The sequence below is a fragment of the Centroberyx gerrardi genome, chromosome 3 (genome assembly GCF_048128805.1).
Source record: "Centroberyx gerrardi isolate f3 chromosome 3, fCenGer3.hap1.cur.20231027, whole genome shotgun sequence".
NCBI lineage: Eukaryota > Metazoa > Chordata > Actinopteri > Beryciformes > Berycidae > Centroberyx > Centroberyx gerrardi.
In genome coordinates, this window is record NC_135999.1 from 4,689,427 (window position 1) to 4,710,109 (window position 20,683).

Here is a 20,683-nt window from a genome sequence, read left to right on the forward strand (position 1 = left end):
GACTCTCTTACACTGAACTCATCTGTTTGTCAGAATTTGGGTGAATCATCTCATCTCCGGACCAGATTGAGGCAGGAAGGAAGCTGGTTGTGCAGCTAGTCTCCAACAAAGTGATGTAATGCCCAGGGCTGCATTAACCAACCACAGGGCCCCTGGGCACACACGTCCTATTGGGCTCCCCTCCCTCTCGTAAGCACCCACCCTAACTCAAGAGACTAGCCTGTTCACAAAAAATACAAACCCTTCACAGCTTCAATGTACATCTGACACTCATTTTTAGCTATTACAAACTGCTATTCCTTGTATTTAGAGGTCAATCATTCAATTTGAGAGTGATAACATTTGTCCAACCCCATTGAGGCACAGTTTCTGGCCAATAACACACTTCTGGCCACAGGGACGACAGTTGAAAATTAGCCATTTGGCTAACACTGGCACAATTACCCTCGGATCAATTACTGTGCACTGTCCCTGTTTAAAAATAAAGAAATAAATTAAATTAAATGAAAGGCAAGCTTTAGTTTTATGTGGTGGGGCTACCCTTTGTTTACATTTGGATTGCAGATTGAGAGACGGAGGGGGAGGGAAGCATACAACAGCTTCCTTGGCCATGGTGCGTGTCCAAACGCGGCCACCCACAGAAACAGAGACAGAACCAGGGAAACAGAGAGAACCATAGCGTACAGTAGGTGTTTTGACTTGTGGCAAACATGTCCATCTCCGCCCTCCCAAATTGCGACCAAACCTGGTCCACAATGTCGGGGTGTAACCTCCATTTGTCCTCCAGAGGCCCGCCCCTCAACATGAGGTCGGCCCCTGTATTCTCCAGGCTTGGAATGTGCAGCGCATTGAGAGAACGGAGGTGCTCCATGGCCCATTGCCACAGGTTCTCCGCGGCCCTTGTGGATCGAACGCAACCCTGTCTGTTGATTTAGGCCACTATCAACCGGTTGTTGGTCTCACTGACACATCTTTCCCCTGTAATAGAGGTGCAGGACCAGCATGACCCTGGTCAGTTCCAATAGGTTGATGTGACGGTTTTCCCCCTACTGCCTGCTCAGGCACTAGGCCAGATTCCGCCTCACTATCGTCACACCGGAGCTAGATCCCGGGGAACGCGCGTAGCGTTGGGAAAACCCAGGACTGCCAGCGCCTCGCCATAGACTGTGACCTGCAGTTAATGCAGTCCGGCGGATTGCTGATGCTATAGCGGCGTTGGCGGGACCGGGGCACTCGAAGCAAGTCTCATGCGGGTCCATTACAGCGATCAGTCCAGGCAGGTCAGCAGTACTTTGCCATCGCTGAATCTGACGACGCCATCCTTGGCATAGGCTCATCCTGATTGGCTGAGCACATGCATGCACATTTCAGTGCACTGAGGCGACTAGATGAGTGGTTAAGCCAATAGAGCATGTTAGAGGGTGAAGCCTGTGTTCAACGTCATATTGGTTAACGCTAGCTAGCCGAGTGGAAGAAATTTGCAATGGCTGAGGACCACAATGATGGACAAGAGCCTCAAATATGGGAATACTACAGATAGAGAAGGCCCAGGAACGCAGCATCCCTAGAGTCATTGAGAATTATCCAACTCAGAAAAACCGTTCAGTCAGAGACACTTATGTCAAAGGAGTTTGGAGCATTATAGCACTAATGGTTATACAGTTGTATGTGGCGGAAAAGCTCAGCTCTTGAGGATCCCCAATGAATCCAAGCAGCGTGCGAGAGATTCTGCGGGGAGCGCAATAAACCCCCCAAGGCATAGTAGACATATCATTAATAATATGAAACCAACATAAAACCAGATATAATTCAGAGATAGCTTGCACAAGCATCCTGGGAACAGATAATAACAGGAGGAGGTTGGGGTGGTGGAAGGAATTTGCATCGACTTGGGTCAAGAGCAGTGGCATGAATGAACGGCAGTGTGAGCTGGCAGATTATAAAGTCAAGTCAAAGTTTATTTAAAGTGCAATATCACACCAGGGTGTCTCAGTACACTTTACAACAATTAAACAATAATAAAAGAATCAAGGAGACGTAACAAAATAAAATCACAAAAATAATACAGTAGAAAAATTAGGAGGTTTAGGGCTGATTATAGGAGAGTGAGAAAAGGTGGGTTTTGAGTCGTTTCTTAAAAGTTGACAATGAAGGGGCAGTCCTGATGGAAGTGGGAAGGTTATTCCAGTGGAAAGGACCATGGTGGGAGAAAGCTCGCCAGCCAGCTGATTTTTTGCGCATTCTGGGGATGGATAAGTAAGCAGAGTTTTGGCATCAGCAGTGGAGAGGATTGGTCTAATTCTAGCTATATTACGGAGGTGGTGAAATGCAGTCTTGGTGATGGACTTAATGTGGGGTTCAAAGGACAGTATGGGATCAAATAAAACACCAAGATTTCTGACAGTAGGGCTTTGGTTGATAGTGATGTCATCAAGCTCTATGGTAAAATCCGAAACCAGACAACCATAGGTGTCTGGTTTCGGATTTTACCATAGATTAACAGTTCAGTTTTTTCAGAGTTCAACAATAAAAAATTAGAGGAAATCCAGCTTTTAATGTCAGATAGGCAGGCTTTGAGAGTAGATGGTGGGAATGGTTGCCAGATTGCAAGGGTAAGTATAACTGAGTGTCATCAGCGTAGAAATGAAATTGAACACCATATTTACGGATGATATCGGCAAGTAGTAACATATATATACAGAAGAGTAGAGGACCAAGTATTGAACCTTGAGGCACACCAGATTTAATAGTGGAGGGAGCTGACAGATTATTGTTGTGGAGGACATAATGAGTTCTGTCAGATAGATATGAATGAAACCATGACAATGCTGAACCTTGAATACCAGTGAAATTCTGTAGACGGTCTAGAAGCACGCTGTGATCAATAGTGTCGAAGGCGGCACTGAGATCAAGCAGAAGGAGCACAGATGAAAGGTCAGAGTCAATAGCAACCAAAAGATCATTTGTTACCCTAGCAAGTGCAGTTTATGTGGAGTGGAATTGACGGAAACCAGATTAAAATAGGTCAAAAAGACTGTTACTAGATAGATAGGTTGTAAGTTGACCAGTTACAACTCTCTCTAATACTTTTGAGATAAAGGGAAGATTGGAGATCGGCCTGTAGTTACTGAGGATTGCAGGGTCGAGATTCTGTTTCTTAAGCAATGGTTTAATGACTGCTGTCTTGAAGGCGAATGGAACAGAGCCAGTGACAAGTGACTCGATGATTTCCAGGACATATTTTCCCAAGAGTGGGAATGACTCTTTAAGAAGTTTAGTGGGTAGCGGATTGAGAAGGCAAGTGGTGGGTTTGGATACATAAATGACAGAGGTAAGGGTCTCTAGGGAGATTAAACTAAATTGCCGGAGAGAGTAGTTGAGATTTGTGGGTGTGGAATGATGACCTATATTATGGACAAGAGAAGAGGGTGCGGTGGTAGTTATGATTGTGTTTCTAATGTCGTTAACTTTAGTCTAAGACATCATCAGGAGAGAAGGAGGTGGTCTGGCCAGGGAAACGTTTATTGGTAAGTTGAGCTACAGTGTCAAAAAGAAACCTGGAGTTAGAATTATTGATATTTATCAGATGTGAAAAATAGGCTTTTTTGGCTGAGTAGAGTGCAGTTTTATAGGTTTTCAAGCTATTATTCCAGGCTACACGATGTATTGCAAGCAATGTGGTTCGCCATTTGTGTTCAAACCTGCGGCAAACACGTTTAAGGGCACGGGTAGTGTCAGAAAACCAGGGTATTGATTTAGTCCGGGTGCATCTTTTGATTTTTTGAGGTGCTATTGAGTCAAGGGTGCTAGAAAGGATGTTACTAAAATGATCAGTGACAATGAACTGTCCAGAGAACCCAGGTAGGAGAGATTGATAGGCAACTGCTCAGCAAGAGCAGTGATGGTAGAGGTGTTGATATGACGGCTGCTGTAGGTGTTACCACGCACAGGAGTGGGGACATTTAGTTCCACTTTAAATTGTATGAGGGAATGGTCGGTCAGAGAAGGTGGGCATGAGGAGACTGATAGGTCACAGATAGTAAGCCCATGAGTGAGAACTAAGTCAATGGTGTTGCCCTTGTTGTGGGTGGGCTCCTGAACAGATTGAATAAAATCAAAAGTATCAACAAGCGAGGTAAAAGCCTTGTTAAGTGGGTCAGATGGATTGTTAACGTAAATATTAAAATCACCAATAATTCATCTATTATCAGCTTGTGTCTGATAAAAACTCTGAAAACGCAATTAAAAACTGAGTATAGGGGCCAGGTGGGCGGTACACTGTAATGACAAAGAATGGTGGGAGACCTGAATCACTGCAGCCATTTGATAGAGTTGAGGAATACATAACCAGAAGCTCAAATGATGTGAATCCACAAACATTTTTTGGGCTTAGATGGATGTTGGAGTCAAAGATGAGTGCAACACCGCCACATGTGGACGAGGTACGGGCAATGTGATGGTAGGTGTAATTTGGTGGGGCAGCATCATTTAATAGTAGGAAGTCTTCTGGTTTAAGCCAGGTTTCACAAAGTGCAAATAAATTAAAACTATGTTCGTTAATAAGATCATTGATTAAAAGAGCTTTAGGGTTAGGGTTAGTTGAGACATCTAATATTGATAAAACCAAACTTAAGGAATTTAGGGCTACAGGGATTCAGGTTAGTGACAGAGGCTTGAGAGAGAACAGGTATGTGTGTAAGATTAGATCAATTGCGTGTGCGAGCAGTGGGGGGGCGCCAGCGCCTATCACTAATGTAGGTTGGGATATGAGGAGACAGTGAGCTCGCAGCAGGGAAGCAGGAAGTAGAATGAGAATAATTATTAGAGCTGAGTCAGTCCTGCTTCGAGCAGGTTAAATGGGAGATGAAATTAGCAGCAAGGACCATTATTCCTTTTTTGTTGGGATGGAGATTATCTCCTTTGTAAAGGTCTCTCCGAGTCCAAAAGGAGTCAAAGTGGCTGATATACTCGTAGCCACATGTAGAACATTAGTTCAGTAACCATCGGTCAATACTAAAAAGACGACTAAACATTTCAGAGCTTCGTCTAAGAGATGGAATTGGACCGGAGAAAATGCAAGCCTTTCCCATACTTTCAATTGTCACTGCTAGGAGCTCATAGTCTCGTTGGAGTTTAATTGATTGCTTGCACCTGACATGCACTAGTACTGTATGGACGGTAGAGTGGCGTTCAATGATGGCAGGAATATACTCGAGTATATCTAGGATTTTAGCACCTGGGAAACAGTAAGTAATGCCTCTGGGAAATGCTACAGTTCTAATAATGGAGTCGCCCACAAGGAGAAACTCCGGAGGAGGATTGAAGTAGCCACCAGCAGCGGGGACGGGGTTGCAGACGAGGTCAGCAGTGCTGTCCGGCAGGCTAGTAGCAGAGTCCACAGCATGGTCCACCTTCGGTAAAGAATGGCGGAGAGCGGAGAGTTCAACAGACTGAGGGGAGAGAGGAGTGGCGGAGATGTGGACAGGACGTTTTCTGCCGGTGGAGGTGACCAGGTCGCCCGGGAAAGTGGGAGGAGGGGGCGGAGGTGAATTGTCCTCCAGCTCCGCTAGCAAGTCGAAGACTTAGACAGGGGCAAAATGTCATGTTCGCCCAAGGGGTCGTGAAAGAGAGGGAGGGAAACCCTTTTCTTGCCCCTCACCACAGTCGCCCAGGAGGTGGAGGCGTCGGAGTCGGGAGGAAGCATCAGGGTAGTGATGTGATGTTCGCGAACGATCCGATGCTTTTCAACAGCTCTTTGGTACGAACGAAGGGAACCGAGTCGTACTTGAGAGCCGTTCTTTTTATTGTTGTACCCAAATTTCACTGCCTGCCCTAAATCCACTTAACCTGACGCGCCAGATGGTCTCGCGTAATCATGATCTCACGAATCCAGCTGCCTCGCAAGGTGCTGTAATATGACCGCCGCTGCTGAAATTGTATTTTTTTTATGAGAGGAGAGAGGAGAGGAGAGGAGAGGGCTCCATCTTATCTGTTTAGAAACTAACGTTATATTATTTTGCGCTACCCTATTATGTTATTGTTTACAAGTAAGTAAGCCTTGTTTGAGCCGATGTGGCTCATAGGCCAGGAGCTCATCTCCTGTTTTTGTCAAAGCAGCTCAGGTGTACACACCCCAGCAAGGGCGGATATTTCATTTCACTGTTGGGGGGGACAATAAACAGAAAAATTTCTCAAGAGCAATTCCTGAAGGGGACACCAAAGGTGCCGCCAAAAGTACTGTTGTATTAAATGTATATAGAGGTCCATTATGAAACATTTCCATAAGCACTTCATTCCTTTCTTATGAAGATTTTATCAAATTGCCTTTGATATTACTGGGGGCGTTTCGGTGCACTGAAAAATGATCGGATGTCTGTTTTTCTTTTCTCTGCCATTTTAACTGACCTGGCTGGCTGACAAATAGACACACACACACACACACACACACACACACAGCATGCAGGTTATTTACAGTAGTAGGTGAGATGCAACACCCATTAACTGAACTAAAGCTAATATATGCCTAATTAGATTTAGGCATAAAAAAGCAGATCTCTAATGTTTTGCTGTCAATGTGTAAAAGTCCAGAACGCTATGAAGCCTGCCAGAAACTTACTTCAGGGTCTTTTTTAAGAATTAAGTCTTCATTTATTTCCAAAATTATAAACAAAATGACATAGTGGCAGCCATTTTACATGCAGTAAGAAAAAAAGAATATACTTAGAACCTAATTACGTAGGGTAAGTTAATCTTAAATAGCCTATTATATTATAGAAATATTACTGTTACCATCTACAAAACATAATTTTGGTATGAAAACCCGCATTTTAATTTAACCAAGTATCCTGTATCATAAATACATGTCTGGCATTTGTAACAAACCAAACCGCTTGAAAATCGGTCGAAAATTCAGTGAGTTATGAGGATTTTAATTGTGAATAGACCTCCTGCCTCCATACACACACATGCATTAGGAGACGCGGCTGCTCCGTACCAACACGCTGACACACAAGATTCAACCGCGAGGTAACGGAACAAAATGTAGTCTGATTACAATTGTGAATGTGTTTTATTCTATTGAGTGGTAGAAGTAAAGAAAAATGTCTGACACATCCTTTGTTTTAAGTTAACCTTTGTGAAGCAGCTACTTACTGGAGGTCAGCCACCACTGACACACTTCCAGAGATCCTCCACAGACACTCGTACCGAGGGCTAATGTGTGTGTGTGGGGGTTCGGGGAGTCAGGTAGGCAGTGGACCAAACCACTGTGAGGCATATGAGAGAGGGAGGGGGAGGGGGGGCGCAATCTTTAGAAACTTAAAAACGCATTGTTTTGTGTCTATAATTAGCAAGTGCTTTCAATGCATATTATTATATTATTTAAAATTATATAGTTATGTTTACAATGATATATTGAGGGGGACAACTCTCTGATTTTCCCAGGAAGGGGGGGTCCGGACCCCCCTGTCCCCCCCGTAATTTCCGCCCATGCACCCCAGGACAGTTCACTAGTCCATTGCAGGGTTTATACTAGTAGTATCTGTGTATTTTTCTCTATTTTATTTTTCTCTATTTTTATAATATTGAAATATTGTGCAGAAGTTGGCTGTAGTATGGGCCTTTTGCACAAAGTATTATTATTTTGATAAGTTGTTTTACTATTTATTCTTAAAAATGTTCTTGTGTGAAATGTTTTTCAGATAATTGTTTATCTATCTGATTTGCACTAAAATCTGTTTTGCACAAAAGTTCATTATACTTGTCTTTTTTTATTGAGCAAATAAAAAGTTTTCTAATATTAAGTGTTGCATGAATTGCCTTCAAGGCAAGGCAACTTTATTTACATAACACATTTCATACAGGGTAAATTCAAAGTAGTAAATTCACTGACAAAGCAGAGGGATATGGCGTCACCTTGTGTAATGTTTACAATGCAGATCATTGACATTAGGTCTGGTAATATGAGTAATTTAGTGCTGCTAAACCTAGTTCACACATACGAAATTAAATTATATTGGTGGGATGTCTAAATTTGAATCTGATCCAAATCTTACCCTATCATTATCCTAGTGATTATTTCGCAGATAAACCTAGTAACCCCCGCCCCCTAAAAAAAAGAAAAGAAAAAAGAACGATGAACGGCTCTCAGAAAGGAACGGAGCCATAAGATCCAGCTCCCATCAAAGAGCTGTAATTCCCATCACTACATCAGGGTAGATCCAGGGATTTAGTAAGAACCCTGAGGTTTTAACAAGAACCATCCATCAGGGTTCATTACAGAACTCTGGGGTTATACCTAGACTCTAACCAGGTGGTTCTACACAGAACCCCTGTTCATTCTGCTATGATTCCACTTGGAACCCTTACAGGGGGTTCTACCTCAATCCTTTTATTTTTTACAGGTTCCTCTTTGAACCTTTATATTGGGTTCTGTCAAGATCCCTTTCATATTTTATAGTTTTTAAATACATTTTTAATGTACGCAGCAATTACCAATAATACAGTCAAACTCACTTTTATTGAGACATAATTATGAACTCTGAGCAATGACAAACAAGGTGGAGACATTCTCTGACGATGAGACAACTGGATCAGAGTGGCTCTGTCGATCTTTTGGAAAATTTTGTCACTCTTCATTACATCGTGAATAAGCTCAGGAGCAGCTAAAGCAGCAACATAACTGTCCACACAAACTCTCCTCATCTGGGGACTCCATATAGTCTCCTGCAATGCAGAAAAGGGAGAAAAAAAGATGGTTAGCGGCTGCATATTAAAGTCTCCATAGCACACCAGTTGAAGTTGACAGACCTCTGTAGTTGGCCATGGGGCACAGCTCATTTCTACAAAAAAAAAAAAAAAAAAACAAGAAGCAAATTACAGGTTAAATAAATCAATAAATGAATAAATAGTTCTCTTTCAACACACAACACTTTTGCTAGACTCAAGCTTGAATTGGGATGTTAGATGGAGCTCACCTTGTTTATCTGACTTCCTCCTTTTGAAAATAGTTTGTGGCCACATAGTACACAAACACAGCTGATCAAAATTAGCCTCTGATTGGTTACATGCCACACCTCCTTGGTGGAAGAGGAAATGTGTTGACCAAAATATTGCTCTTACATGCTTGAAAGCATCGGACAGGCTGATAGTGTAATGGTCCAAACCATCATAACCTGTGTGTTGTGAGATGCAGGTTCAAATCCCACGTGAGCTACAGTGTTCTTGTTCCCTCTGGCATGATGAATACTAATGAGGATTCTCTTATAGCTATATAGAGTTGAATCCTGGATGAAATTGATATAATTATGTATTTGTTACATTAAAATAAAAAATGTAATGCATCCATGGCACATGGAGTGCTGAGTCCGAGTGCTATGAGGGATCCCAGAAGAACTATTTCTTCCAAAAAGTGTTCTTATTGAAAATGGTTCTTGATATAACTATTTGCCCAACAAAGAACTCTTGAGGATTATTTTCAACTAAAAAGGGGTTCTTTAGAGGCAAATGGTTCTAGGTAGATCCTTACCCCACCCTAAAAAACTCTTTTGGAACCCTGATTTCTAAGAGTGTTGGTTCGAATCTGGCAAGTTGAGCTGGTGAACCCAAGCGCAGGACACAGAGGCGAGGAGACAGGACTATGGTTAAAGATGAGTATTTATTGCAGGGTAGGGGGGAGGACTGGGATGGAGAGCCATGGAGTTGAGCGGAGCTGGGGAAAATGGCTGGGTGAGTGGAGAGCCGGGCTGGCAGCTGGCAGTGGACGCTGGGGGGGGGGGGGGGGGGGGAGCAGAGGGAGAGCTGGGGGCTGAGCCGAGCAGATCCGGAGCAGAATCCAAGGAGTAGCTGAGCAGAGCTGGGGTCCAGGGCTGGGAAGCAGGGCTGAGGAGTAGCGGAGCTGGGAAGTAGGGCAGACGGGACTGCAAGGGAGAGAGGACAGGGTCAGGTCTAGGAAACAGGCTAGCAGAATGGCTAGGAACAGCGATAGGCAAAAATGGCTAGAAGCATAGACTGACTGAGCAGAGGCTACGATCTGGCAGCGTGGATGTGGCAGGGCTGAGTATTTGTAGGAGTCTTGATTATGGGACGAGATGCAGCTGGTGGGGCTCTGCTCCGCCTCCAGTGCACCGGTCTCCACTCAGACAATCACACACTCACAGACACACAGCGAGAGAGAAGGAGACAGCCACTGGGGGAGTGGCAACAGGTGGAAGTGGAGGGCGTGTCCGGGGAAGTCGCAGGGACAGATGTAACACCCAGAACCTTTGTCACATGTCATCCCTCTCTTTCTACTAATCTTTCCAGTCACTCTCTACTTGGAACGGTCTAATAAAAGCAAAAATGTCCAAAAAATAAACATTTCGCTTCAGATCACTATCGGCCAATTTCGTTAGCTGTCTGTTGTCTGTTTGTGACCTATAGCCTTCAGGCTGACTAGGCCCAAGTGATGTCTTGGCTGTCCTTTTTGAATGATCTGCTGCTGGTGCTTGCGATGCCATATTGGCACTGGTTGGCCTGCTGGCCTGTGTAATGTTACAGTGCTCATGCTGTCTATATGTGATTACTGTGATGATTCACTGTGCTGGCTCTTATCTTGTGATCTCGTTTGGTGATGCACAGCTGCTGTGGAAGTGTTGTCATAAACCAGGTACATTTGCACACGGTTTCATATTATGAGGAACTTATGCAATCAATGTGTGACATGATGTGGTTTCTCTCTCTCCTCATATCTTTACACCCCGTTTGCAAAGCCTGAAATCACCTATGTTCAATGTGATGTGTGCCATTTGATGATTTTATCAAAGTTTTTGTCAAAATAATGAGTGCAGTTACATGTGTCATTTTCTCTTTGTATAGGGGAGATGATGTTTCACATGTGGAATTAGTGGGTATGCACTTTGAGAAGTGAGCTTCTGAGTACATTGATATTATTTCTATGGGATTTTATTTTGTTTTCCGTGAAAATGTATTTCATTTATGATACAGATGTGCTTTAAGGAAGAGACTAAACTTGTCTCAACTAACTGTAACTGTAACTGTCTTTTGTTTATTCATTTTTTTTTATTACGAAGGGTCAAACCACTACTGAGATTTATGCACCTTTCTGTATTTTACTTTTCTTTCCATTCTGTTGGAGAAAGTGGGACTCATGGGGCATGGGTCCGGTCTGGACCCCGTACTGCCTCCATCCCACCTGAGATAGCGTGGAGAGATGCCGTCGAGGGACCCCAGAGGGGGCCAAACTGGGAAAAGAACAACATGAGGAGGGAAAGGAAGAAGCAGGCCATCAAGGAGATGAGAGAGAGGGTTGCTCGTGCGGACCAGAAGCGAGAGGAATTCATACTTTGTATAGAGGGTGAGATGGCCCGTATAGGGGCCGACATCGCAAGGGGTCAGGAAGGTGTGGGAGCTGAGCAGCCGCTGGCGCCTCAGACTCCACCACCCCAGCCTGAATCTCCACCTCTGATACTTCCCTACTCTCTTCCCTGCCTCAGCCCCTCCTCACCACCTATATATCACAGATATCACAGAGAATAGGCTTTCAGTCTACAAGCAACAGGCCTCCTTCAGAATGGCTTCTCTTCTCTCCTGCTGGGACAGCTACAAGGCCTGGTGCATGCTCTCTATGTGACCTGAAACGCTCCCTGCACTGCTGCTGTCAAATTCACTCCTCTTCAATACAGCTGACAGTATTAGTGAGAATAAGGGAGAATCAACATTAGACTTAACTGTAATAAACATGAACTGTAATAAACACGCTGTGGGAGAAAACATACACTTGTAGCTGAAAAAATATAGGTCAATGATGAAATATAATGTGTGAATGTGAAGCACATGACTCTTGTAGCCTGTATGTGTGCAACTCATTTGCATAATGTTCGTGTGAAGACAGTTTTTGTGTGTAACATTCGGAGCCAGGACAGTTTAAGAAGGGTTAGAAATGACTGTTTGGGGCCTTTTTTTCGATTGCAGCAGAGCACTCTGTCAGTTATCTGTTAGTTATTACAGAACTTTGAATGCAAGAGATAGATAGGTTAAGAATAAGGAGGAGGAGAATAAATATGTTTTTCTTTTGAAAACCTTTGCCCTACATGATAAAAAGGGGGGCAGAATATCTCATTTAGAACCTCTGATTCTGGTCAAATCATACCAAGTCTGGATGCTAAGTCCCCAGACCAAAATGACTTGTGCATAAAACTATCAACAGGGTTTAAGGGGGCTTGGGAATGAGAAGAGTGAAGGAGCTGACTAATTATGGTAGAATAAGTTTTCTAAAGGTTCTCATTTACTGTGTCTAGCTGCAGGACAAGAACCAAGTTGAAACAGGAGTCACTCCCCCACATGAGGCTCAAGAGCACAAGCTAGGTTGATAGGCCTTGGTCAATTCACTGTTAGGGTTTGAGTGAATAAGGTTGAAGTGGGACTTCAATCTGGGTGATCAAGCAAAGCAATTCCTTTACTTGAACCCTGGTTTATACAGATTATTACAATTTATTTATGGAGGAATTACTATTGGAATGTTTTGTACATAAGTCCATGCATCTGTTCACACACAAAGAGAAAAAAACATCAGGATAGAGTAACAAAGAAACTGTTCACCTTTATCTTGAACCACTCTCATTAATGCTATTCTAGTCAGAAATAAAGATCCCAACTTTTAGTTTGTGCCTGTGATGTTCTTTTTCAGGGCTGCACGAAGATTACTTTTAAGACAATTGTTCTTTTTGAGAAAGTATACACTGTACTGTGCCTGGAAAGCTGGAAGAAAAAAAGAAGAAGTGACATTAAAGGTTTTGAGTTGAATTCAACTCCATAACATGAAAGATACCCTCGTGTTTTTCCTTTCCTTATTTCAACAGATCGATTCTTACTCCATCCTGACCAGCTTCTCTAAACCAAACTACGTAATCAGCATGTTAGCTCACCCTTGACAAAGAAACACATAAAAGGAAGGAAAACACAGCGCATATAGATGTTAGCACAGTTGATGCGCTAGACGCCCTTGACACCTGATCAGCAGACATAAAGGCAGATAGTTATGCAGAGAGTGCGGATGGCTGATTATGTCAATGGACAGATTGTGAGAGAACAGAGCAGTGGGCAGAGGAGCAAGGAGGATGGACTTCAAACAGGTAATACACACAATATCATATATATCATATCTTCAATCAAATCAGCATTGTTTGAGATAGGAATTGTACATCATCAAGTGTTTTAGAGCAATTTTATGTTGATTAACTGTTTAAAAGACGTCTAAATGGTTATTGACGTCTAGGCTAAATTTAGGTTACGTAGGTTTTAAAAGTGAAAGTTTAGTCTTCTGGGGTAAATGACAAAAATCAGAAAGCATCATCTTGTATATATGGATTTTTGATAGTATTTACTGCTGTATATGCATTGTTTAAATATGTAATAATGTAATTATTGCTTGGTCTAAAACTTGGCTAGACATAGCCAAAAACATCCTGGGCTATATGAGAGCTACAGCATAGACGGCACGTCAAAATCACGTCTAGTGCTCAGTGGGACGTCTGTGTGTGTTGATTGTACAGACAGAAGACTCTGCAGGGTGTTTTTCCTAAGCTTTGGGCTGCTGTGTATCCTACAAGCTGCTCTCAATGTTTCTCTACGCCTTACTTGTGAGTATGGTCTTTTGTGTTTCAATGTACAGCACAGGAGATTTTAAAGACAATTTAAGGCAACAAACCCCAGTGAACTCATAGTTTATGCTGGACTGAACAATAATACATTTTAAACAAATCTGCCCAAGTAAAACTGCACTTCTCCTATGGTGATATATTTCGAAAATATGGCATTGTGTAAGATTCACTTCCCAACTTGCATACACAACACCAAAGCATTGCAAATACATACACACGCTATGTTGGTGTGTTTTGACTCCTTGCTGTCACTCTCAAATCAGACCTATTTTTAACTTCCTCTTCACAATTTGCAAGCAACAAAACAAATTCCAGAAGAAAAAAAAATCCCCTGAATAAAATCTTAAATCTTCTGTGTCTATCAGTACATTCAGGTCAGGAGTCCCGCTTGGACTGCAACACAACTCATTCTACAGGCAATAAGTTGCCGATCGACTGTGAGCAATTAAATACCAGGTACAAAAAGATGACAGCGGAGTGCAACAGCTTACAAGAAAGTTTCAACGCCTTGACCAGAGAGAAAAACCTGCTTGAAGACAGGATCAGTCAACTCAACAACATGAAGAGGCAGGTGGAGGAGGAGAGGGACAGGCTGAAAAAGAGGCTGAAGGAAGAAGGTGAGGAGTCGTCGGGCTGTCACTCCCCTGAGCTCAACTTGAGCTCTTCTTTCATGTTCTGGTAATGTATCTGTGCAATGCGAACAAACCAGAAATATAAATCGCATCACTTCAAAGACCTTGCAGACACCGGCTGTTTAGAACAGCGACTGTAAAAGCTTTCATGAACTGGATATACAGTAGGTTGAATCACTAGTGTGTTATATCGACTCACCATACACATTGTTTGGTGATGTGTGTTTATCTGAAAGCTCTGGTCTCCTTTAGGTCCAATTAATTGCAGAGGATTTTTCTTTTGGCTGACTGCTGCATGATTGGCTTCATATGTCGCAAACCTGGGTTCAAATTTGTATTATGTGCAGTCTGTTGCAGGGGATTCCCTATTCATAGTATTCCCACGATGTCACATGCATACTATCAATATGGCGCTTTGCCATATACACAGCTCATTGGCTGTGGCTGTCATTTGATTAGAATCACCTGTTAATTTATTACAATCACCTGTTATTTTCCTTCCAAGATGGCCGTGTGGTGATGTAACAGAATACTATGAATAGCCGATATTTACAGTTAGAGTTATGTTGTAATAATTACATAGTTCTCATTAAAGGTTTTATAATACAACTACTACTACTACTACTACTACTACTACTACTACTCCTACTACTACTACTACTACTACTACTACTACTACTCCAACTCCTACTACTACTACTACTACTACTACTACTACTACTCCAACTCCTCCTCCTACTACTACTACTACTACCACTAATAATAATATTAATACATTTTATTTATGTTGCACTTTTCAAAACAGAAGTTACAAAGTGCTTAACAAACAGGCAGTCAACAGAACATGGCAAAACAACAACAATAGTGAGGGAAAGTAAAAATAAGATAAAACGTGAATAGCAATGATAATATGATCAAATAAATCTTCAGTATAAAACATGCAAGTAAAAGTAAAAAGGCCTTTTTATACAAATGGGTCTGGAGAAGAGATTTAAGCCATATATAGTTATATAGCTATAGTAACAGATATACAGCTATGCAGTTATTGTTATCATTATGAAGTTATTGTTATGGCCATAGTCAAAGTTGTAGTTATATTCATACTTACAGCCTCCCATCCAAAGGTCTCAGAGTGTAATCTGTTTCTTTCTTCTCTCACCTCAGTGCCGAGTGGTTGTGTGTTTGGTCGGCGGTGTCCTGCAGGATGGAAGGAGATCAACTCAAGATGTTACCTCCTCTCCAATGAGACCAGGACCTGGCAGGACAGCAGAGAGGACTGTCTGAGTAAAGGAGCTGACCTGGTGATCATCAACAGCAGACAGGAACAGGTACAGTAAGAGTGTCTGTGTGTGTGTGTGTGTGTGTGTGTGTGTGTGTATGGCGGATGGGGGGTGGGGGGGGTCATTCTGGCCATTGGTGATGTTGGTGGAGAGCTTTTCCTAATGCTATACTAACACTGTATTATCTCAACAGAACAACTTGTACCGTCTGGATGGGGATGTTGATCTCTTGTTCTGGATTGGTCTGTCTGACACAGAGGGAGCTGGGACCTTCAAATGGGTGGATGGATCTGCCCTGACCACACCGTAAGGCCCTTAGGACAATCCTACCTAAATGTTTGTCAGATAAGGCTTCAGTGACCCAGAGATGGGTTTAGGTAACACGATCCATCTCTAACAGTGTTTGGTGCTAACAATGTGATCAGGCTGCAGGTTCTATCCTTTAATTAACACTATTGATAGTATATATCCAGTGTCATCATTACCACACCAGTCCTGACATGTTAGTGAAAGCCTTTATATGTAGCTTACCACAAACATGTGCCTAACACCGCTATAGTTGAATATACTTTTGGACTGAAGTGAGCCCTACAACTTATTTTTCCAGATTAGTATGCTGTGGAGAGTGACAGTTATGACAGAATAGATGACTTGCAACAAAGGTCATAAACCAGATTCAAACCCACAATTTTGCAAGTATATAACTGCCACATTAATACCACATTAATAGTGAAATGTATAATTACTGTAAACAAATGAGACCACCACTGACAGGACTGGCAGCATCTACCAGCCACTCCAGCCACATGAAAATCTGTTGTATTGATCTACAGCACAAAGGGAGATTGCTTTATGGCACAAAACAGGAGGAGGGCGCTGCTCTTCCAGCGCTAATGGAGACCAAAGCTTTGAAGCAGAGTTTCTCACAATGGCAACTGGTGGAACGAGTGAAAGGCCGATCTTATCAATTCATGGCTCTTATCTTTCTTCTTGCTTCTTCAAAACAAACGCATGTGGAGTGACGGGGGAGGGGGGACAAGTAGTATCATCTTCTTTATGACAGGAGGGGAAATGCGGACTAGCACTAACAAAACCACTGGTGTGAGATGGAGGGTACCAATCATCTCAACCATGGTCTCATTTGTTTATGATAACTGTACCAAGGTAAACTGATATGTATTGATGTTTAAAAATGCTACACAAATGCACCTTTAATTGAGGAACCTCAATAGGTTGCAATGGTCCCCCGGATTTCATTCTAGAAGACTAACAGCTTTTAGATCAGTACTCCTATGTGAATATGAGACCTAATCTGTTTGACCTCCATCATTGTACTGTCCAATAGGTTCTGGCAGTCTGGCCAGCCGGATCATGGTGGTCCCAACAACATAGAGGACTGTGTGGAAATGTATCACCGCAACCCAGTGCTGGCCAGCTGGAATGACGCCCCCTGTGGACACAAGCTGCGCTGGTTGTGTGAGAGAGCTGCATGTGCTGTCTTCCAGCCCATCACCCGGCCACCTAAATAAATATGATAATAATACATTTGATTTACACAGCCCGTGTCTATGCAGTTTCACAAAGTGCTTTAAAATTGATAAAAGAAGAGGTATTTTGGGTACAATTTGTGGTATTTTGTTTTACTTAATGATTCTCAATGGCTTTCACTAGGACCCACCATTTATACTGTAGCAGTACATTTACCAATGATTTAGCATTTTTATTAATAGCCAACATAATGTCATCACTATATAATCACTAATCGTCACTATTTTAGCCCTTATGTAACCCTGTGAGTTAACTATAGACACATTTTTATTTAAAGCAATTGCCAGAGTGGAGTAGTTGTAGAGTGAGGAAGGTTACACACAAACTGAATGAGCAGCAGCAGCAATAACATTAATAATTCTTGCTATTAACTGTGATCAATCAACAGGTTTGCATGAGATTCTGGTACATGTAGGCGCTGTGGGACAGGCTCTCTGAGCAGTAGAACTCAATATGATTCTCACAGAAGTGGTTATAGTTTTAATGGACTACATCGACCACCAGCACTGACTGGACGTCCACATAATTCATAATTGATAACTATAGTCAACTAATATAAGCTACTTATTTGATAGAAGCCCTCCTTTATAGTCAGAGTGGGCAAATGGCCTGGAAATGATACAAACATTTATTATATCTATAATAAATCATCATGGAAAACAAAGTGATTCTGGCGCTCTCTAAACACTGTCGCCCAGCTAACAGTACTTCTTACCATCAGTATTTCTTAATTAATAATTAAGTAGTTTCCCCCTGTACAGTTCTTGTTATTACCAGTCTCATTCGTTTGAATGCAATGTTTTTGTTCATATCAGGTTTTGTAAATTGAATTTTTGCAATAAAAAAAAACGTCTCTGCTGTTTAACATAGTACAGTCTGATAAAAAACAAAACCAAATCCAGACTTCATCCATGAAATGGGTATGATTTCTTGATAGAAAACAGAAAACACTCAGAACAGTAACTATAGATAGAAAAACTATAGAAAAGCAAAAACTCTTGACATATCGGACACTCCAGGTGCTCCAGGGTTATTTACAACCAAGTGGACAAAAACAAATAAAAACACAGAATGGAGGAATTTAAATGAAATGCAGGTGCACTGATAATGCTATACTTCTTCTTAGAACCACAATACAGCATACAAATTATGTAAATTGAGCTAAGCCTGATATCAATTCTATTTCCACAAGCCTAGTGCTGTTTATTGGAGCAAGAACAGTCATTCCAGCTATTCTATTCTATTAGCTATTCTTATTTTCTAGCACTTTTCTAAAATGGAACTACCATACCAAAACAAAAAATGAAAAAGAGAAAGGGAGACAATCATGAATATTAGAAGAGGAAACATTCAGGTGAGTGAAATTAGATCATACAAATTAGAAAATCTCTGCACTACTGTATCTGAAACAACCCAACTCTCAAAATTTTGTAAATTATAGACAACATTTTATCTATCCTTTTACAAATGCCTATGATAATGACCAATGAGAAAAAAGACATTTATTGAGCAGTGAATAAAAGTATGGATAATAGATGTAAGGATAATACATTACAGCGTTTAAACGATTTTCAATGAGCAGTAAACCTAGTCACAAATGTGTGTTTGTATGCACATATGCATTTACGCCTATGTATGTCTATAATGAGCTACTTTGCCAATAGCCACAATAACCAGTGTTTCAATGCTGTCTTTACAGTTCAGCTGAAACTGATGGACGCTTCTTATCTTCCTGTCTTGTATGTAGTTGTTATGGAGCACCTGTCTTTTCACAGATCCAGAAGTTTTGAATGTCACATGATTCATCATTCCAGCTGTTTATCAGATTAAAGAACCTGATCTCTACACAGTCTTCATTTTTGCCTTTGTCACTGTTAGGCTCTCCAGGGCCCCAGTACCTGAAACCCCAAAAACAAAGAATACAGCTTTTTACAAAGAACACAACCCACAAAGCATTTGATGGACAGCAACATACAGGATGTGGCCAACGTCAACCCAAACACAAAATGTTCACAATGTGATATTATGGCATGGTAAAAATTAATATAAAAACATCTTTGGAAACTGTTTTGAACTGATATTAAAAAGATATTTAGTTCCCGAATTCACAAAATGATGCAGGTAGCATCTCAACTTTCATGTTGTCGCCGCCATATTTACACTGGTTTTCAACGTTGGTGCAGACCGTCCTCTCAACATCTATTCAACGTTAAAATGTTTGCGGGGAAACAGTGGTTTGTTGGCACTGACAGATTGATTTCATTAATAGCATAGCGGTTGTAACTTAATTTCAATATATGGGTTAGTGTTAGGGTTACGGCCTGTCATGGATTATGGATTAATTACTTGTCCCCACCTACATTGAATCCAGTGGTGAACAGGAGCAATATGCGAGTCGCTGCACTGCACACGTTAACTGAGTGTTGGGTGGTTTTACACATCATTAAAAAGTGACAAGTTACTGTTTACAAATACTATTTCAAATGCATGCCAGTTAGGAGCAAATTGGAATTTTAAGTTTCACTTTGGTTTTCGGGAGGCTCCATCAGTTTGAGTGCAATGCTGCTGGTCTACTGGTCTACTGGTCTGTGTATCACAAAATGACAGTTGTATAGCCAGTTCTATAATGTGATGTGACAGATTAAATTTTTTATTATTTTTTAAATGTTCCTGGCCAGCCGCCCAGATAAAGCCTATGTATGGGAATCACTGAGGGTTGTTCAACCGCGCTCTACCTGTAATTACAGGTAGTGTCCCCCAGTGTTTCTGACTGCATTTGAAGGCAGCATCTGCTTTCTACTGTATCGATGGTTGGTGTGGAGCAGAACAAGTACAGAAATTCTAGGAGGTAATGAGGTAAATGTTGGACTTCAGGACCCACAGAGCAATCATTTGGCTTCAGAACACTTGGATTATGCTATTTTGAGTGATTTTATGGTCTTTTTTTGCTTTTTTTTGAACTCTAAAGAAACAATCTCTATTCTCTCCAGTTGTTTTGGATACGGCTGCTGCAAAGTTTGTATTGGCATACAATCTTCAGTGTTTCAACTGGCATGAGGGTGAGTAAATAATGACAACATTTTCATTTTTAGGTGAACTATTCCTTTAAGACCTGGTTAATTTCAATATTGAGGTTGACTGAGTTTAAATATAAAAGTAATGTGCGAACCTTGTGGTCAGGGTTGACCCATCCACCCATTTCCATATCCCTTCTGTCTCGCTGTCAGTCAGTCCAATCCAGATGAGCTTCTTGAATTGCCTTGTGAAGTCCTGGTTGATAGAGATGGAAACAAACAGGAATCAACATAAATGATTGCATGTAAAATGTAAACATGACATTTATGTTACGTTTGATTTTTCCTTTACCTTGCATTTCATACACTTGTTCACTCTCTGTCACTACCTCTTTCTCTCTCACACACCTGTTCTTCTCTGCTGTTGATAATCACCAGGTCTGCACCTCTTTGCCGACAGTCTTCTCTACTACCTTTCCAGGTATTCCTAGTTGATGAAACGTAGTACAAACTATGGTTGAAATACAACCATCCTTGTTGGGCATGCTGAT

At 41.7% G+C, this 20,683-nt stretch overlaps 2 protein-coding genes across 8 annotated transcripts in view; one reads left to right on the plus strand and one right to left on the minus strand.

The window, feature by feature from the left end:
• The first annotated feature begins 12,999 nt into the window (after positions 1 to 12,999).
• LOC139930190 (uncharacterized) lies at positions 13,000 to 17,148 on the plus strand. Of its 2 annotated transcripts, none has more exons than XM_071923304.2 (6): positions 13,000 to 13,130; positions 13,551 to 13,637; positions 14,024 to 14,275; positions 15,455 to 15,618; positions 15,764 to 15,876; positions 16,916 to 17,148. In XM_071923304.2, the coding sequence occupies exons 1-6, from the start codon at positions 13,037 to 13,039 to the stop codon at positions 17,097 to 17,099; spliced, it is 894 nt and encodes a 297-aa protein (XP_071779405.2). In that variant the 5' UTR covers positions 13,000 to 13,036; the 3' UTR covers positions 17,100 to 17,148. The 2 variants fall into 2 exon arrangements, with proteins under 2 accessions (XP_071779405.2, XP_078146533.1); XM_078290407.1 differs by having other exon boundaries at positions 13,608 to 13,637.
• Positions 17,149 to 18,492: 1,344 nt separating this feature from the next.
• Positions 18,493 to 20,683, minus strand: part of LOC139930186 (CD209 antigen-like protein D) — a 202,084-nt gene continuing 199,893 nt past the window's right edge. For 2 of the 6 annotated variants that reach the window (XM_078290418.1, XM_078290416.1), the window contains exons 4-6: positions 20,541 to 20,683; positions 20,288 to 20,388; positions 18,493 to 19,016 (exon numbers count right to left, since the gene is read on the minus strand). In XM_078290418.1, the coding sequence (XP_078146544.1) occupies positions 18,869 to 19,016; positions 20,288 to 20,388; positions 20,541 to 20,683 (392 nt within the window). In that variant the 3' untranslated portion in view covers positions 18,493 to 18,868. The remainder of the gene's footprint in view (positions 19,017 to 20,287; positions 20,389 to 20,540) is intronic. The other 4 variants (XM_071923300.2, XM_078290423.1, XM_071923301.2 and 1 more) reach the window with 4 other exon arrangements.